This window comes from Solanum tuberosum, unplaced genomic scaffold (genome assembly GCF_000226075.1).
Source record: "Solanum tuberosum cultivar DM 1-3 516 R44 unplaced genomic scaffold, SolTub_3.0 scf00245, whole genome shotgun sequence".
NCBI classification, from domain to species: Eukaryota; Viridiplantae; Streptophyta; class Magnoliopsida; order Solanales; family Solanaceae; genus Solanum; species Solanum tuberosum.
In genome coordinates, this window is record NW_006239167.1 from 887,272 (window position 1) to 890,153 (window position 2,882).

Sequence of the window (2,882 nt, forward strand, 5' to 3'; positions counted from 1 at the left end):
AAGCTTTATTCTTTAGCCTACCCGTGGATTATTGTGTTGTTTATATCGGAAAAGGTACGATCACGGACGAAGCTAGGTGGGGATTCGTGGGTTCGATTGAACCCATTATATTAACTTGTGAATCCCGTAACAAAATTCATTGACAATTTAGTGGTAAGGAAGGGGTTTTCACACTAGTGTTGTGGGTTGAAACCGTCATAAAATTTCGAACCCCAAACTTCTAATCCTATGGCTCTGCCTCTAGGTACAATTAAATTTGTATGTGATGTTTAAAGGACACGTGGATTGAATTGATTAAGGTAACAAAAAATGGGTACCTAAACAATCTTACATAAGGAAACTTAATCAGTGTTTCACAATATTCTCCCTTAATCAGTGTTTTCTCTCTATCATGTATTTGGAAATTTAAGTAGGTTTTTTGCCCTTTTTAGTATTGTATTAGAATTGATCGCGAAACAATCATTGTTAATCAATTAATTCAAATTGTAGATGGAGCCAAGCATTTGGTGAAGCGTGTGCAAATTTTTATTTTGTTGGGTTAATTAAGAGTTAAATATACACTCATATATAATACTAGCTAATAACATTAAACCTATGTATACCACATAATTTCCAGTGAAGGGTGTGCATCGGACCACCTGACGAGGCTGAATCTTATTGCAAGTATATACATATATAGTGCATATATAGTTATAGATTTATGGTACATAAACTTAACACACAATAGTGGACATGAAAAGGCATACATATAATTGTAACTGAATCTTCTGAAATAGATTCAGCTTCTAGGTGTTCAGATTTTCCGCTGCCATATATAGCTCCAACCAGAAATCAACAACATTAGATGAATGAACACTCACATCCATGAAGTCTTTCACGTTCAAATCAACACTTGATGATGACGTTGTTGTACTGTCTGGATTACTCTCCAATATAACTATGTTTTCGTCATCATAAACTTGATTGACAATTGAAGTAACATCATTGTCTTGATTAGATGTTTCCAAGATTTCATAATTTTCATCAAATGTGATGTAGCTAGAGGAGGAGGAGGAGTTGGTGAAATCAAGTGATTGATCATTAGGACCTTCAATATTTGGACAAGTAGTTATCAAAGGCTTCTTTTGAGTACTCATCTCTATTTGTTTAACTTTCTCCACCTTTTTGGACCTTGCTTTATGTTTCACTTCAACTTTTGTCCCACCAAGGTGCTTCTTTAAATGTGTGTGGTAGAAATTCTTGATTTCGTTATCTGTTCTACCAGGCAGTTCTTTCGCTATAGCTGACCACCTTCAACAAAACATAACATCAATAGTGTCAGACAATTGTATGTAGTAGTTCAGTTTGAGTTGCCATGAATGATCATATAGACAGAATACACTTTTATTTACTTAATCACATCTTCGATGAAAAATTAAGGTAGTTAATTGTCACCTGCTACCAAGTGATTGATACATTCTGATGACTGTTTGAGTTTCTTCAAGGCTAAATGGTCCTCTCTTTAGATCAGGCCTCAAATAGTTGGTCCATCTCAGTCTGCAACTCTTCCCAGTTCTTGATAGCCCTACACCACCCATGTCATAACAACAAATTAAAACACACATATATGATGAGCCTAAGAAGTAGTCTCTATATCTGTGACGGGGCTAGGATTTTCATTAAGAGGTTCAAAATCTGAAGAACTGAACACCCTAATTAACTAGCCAAAGGGGTTCAACATCTACTATACGTACATAAGAAAATAAATTTAGTCATGTATAAATAGTATAAGTTTCGATTGAAGGGAGGTTTAAATGAACCCCCTAACTACAAGCTGGTTCCACCCCTGTCCATATGTATATTACATGCTGAAACCCTAAAAGTAATAACAAAGCAACAAAAAAAAGCAAGGATGAATAAGACTTTATGTTTTTGAAGATAAATTTTCAAAATTTGATCCAAAATTATGATCGGGGTACTTGTTGTACCTGCAAATTTGGGCATCTGGCTCCAGTTCCAATTACGATATTTCGCAATATAATCAATCAATTTTTTGTCTTCTTGAGGAGACCAAGCACCCTTCTTTACACAATCCATGTTTTTGCCACGTTGAAGCTGGAACACTACTTCTCCCATAACTATATAGTATATGTTTTCACCAATTAAGAGTCTCAGCTATACTTCACAAAGTTTGAATATTGTTTATATATAGGAAAGAGGAGGGTTTCGGCTTGTGGAATAATAGTTCAAAATTTTCATTATTTCCAAGAAAGTTCATTTCCCTCACCCTCAAACCTCACTACTTCCTAATTTGTCCCTTTGTTGTTCTATCTTACTTACTCCCTCCCTCCTTCCCAATTTTGGTAATACAGTTGGAATTTCGAGAGTCAATTAAGAATTTTTTTTATCGAAATTTTCTTATTATATGTTTTTTAAATATCTTAAGCTATTAATTATTGTGATATATATCATACGTTTGCCTAGTTTTTAAGTACTCCCTTTGTTCATTTTTACTTGTCACTATTTGACTTGGTACACCCATTAAGAAAACAATTATTTATATAGGTATTTTACCGCACTAATCCCTATTAAATGATGTTTAGTTTTAGGTCTTGAAAAATGATTTGGAGTATAAGTATTTAATGTTGAGGATAAAACATGAAAAAAAAGTTGTCTTTTCTTTATATGTTAAAAGTGGCAAGTAAAAATAAAAATCTATTTCAGGAATAAATGACAAATAAAGCGGACAGAGGGAGCATATAAATTTTTATTTCAAAAAACTTAAGGTTTCTATATTTGAATTAATAAAGTTTAAAAGTTTGAATTTCGAATTTCTGATGGGGCACATAAAGTAGGACAAATGGAGTACTATTCCAAAATGACACTATTACTTTTCTAATTCT

At 33.3% G+C, this 2,882-nt stretch overlaps 1 protein-coding gene across 1 annotated transcript; it reads right to left on the reverse strand.

Annotated features, from left to right (window-relative positions):
- Positions 1-652: 652 nt before the first annotated feature.
- Positions 653-2,141, reverse strand: LOC107062572 (myb-related protein Myb4-like). The gene is made up of 3 exons (XM_015313359.1): positions 1,968-2,141; positions 1,435-1,564; positions 653-1,290 (listed from the first exon to the last, which is right to left on the reverse strand). Exons 1-3 carry the CDS (start codon positions 2,113-2,115, stop codon positions 786-788), a joined length of 783 nt encoding a protein of 260 aa, XP_015168845.1. The 5' UTR covers positions 2,116-2,141; the 3' UTR covers positions 653-785.
- Positions 2,142-2,882: the final 741 nt, after the last annotated feature.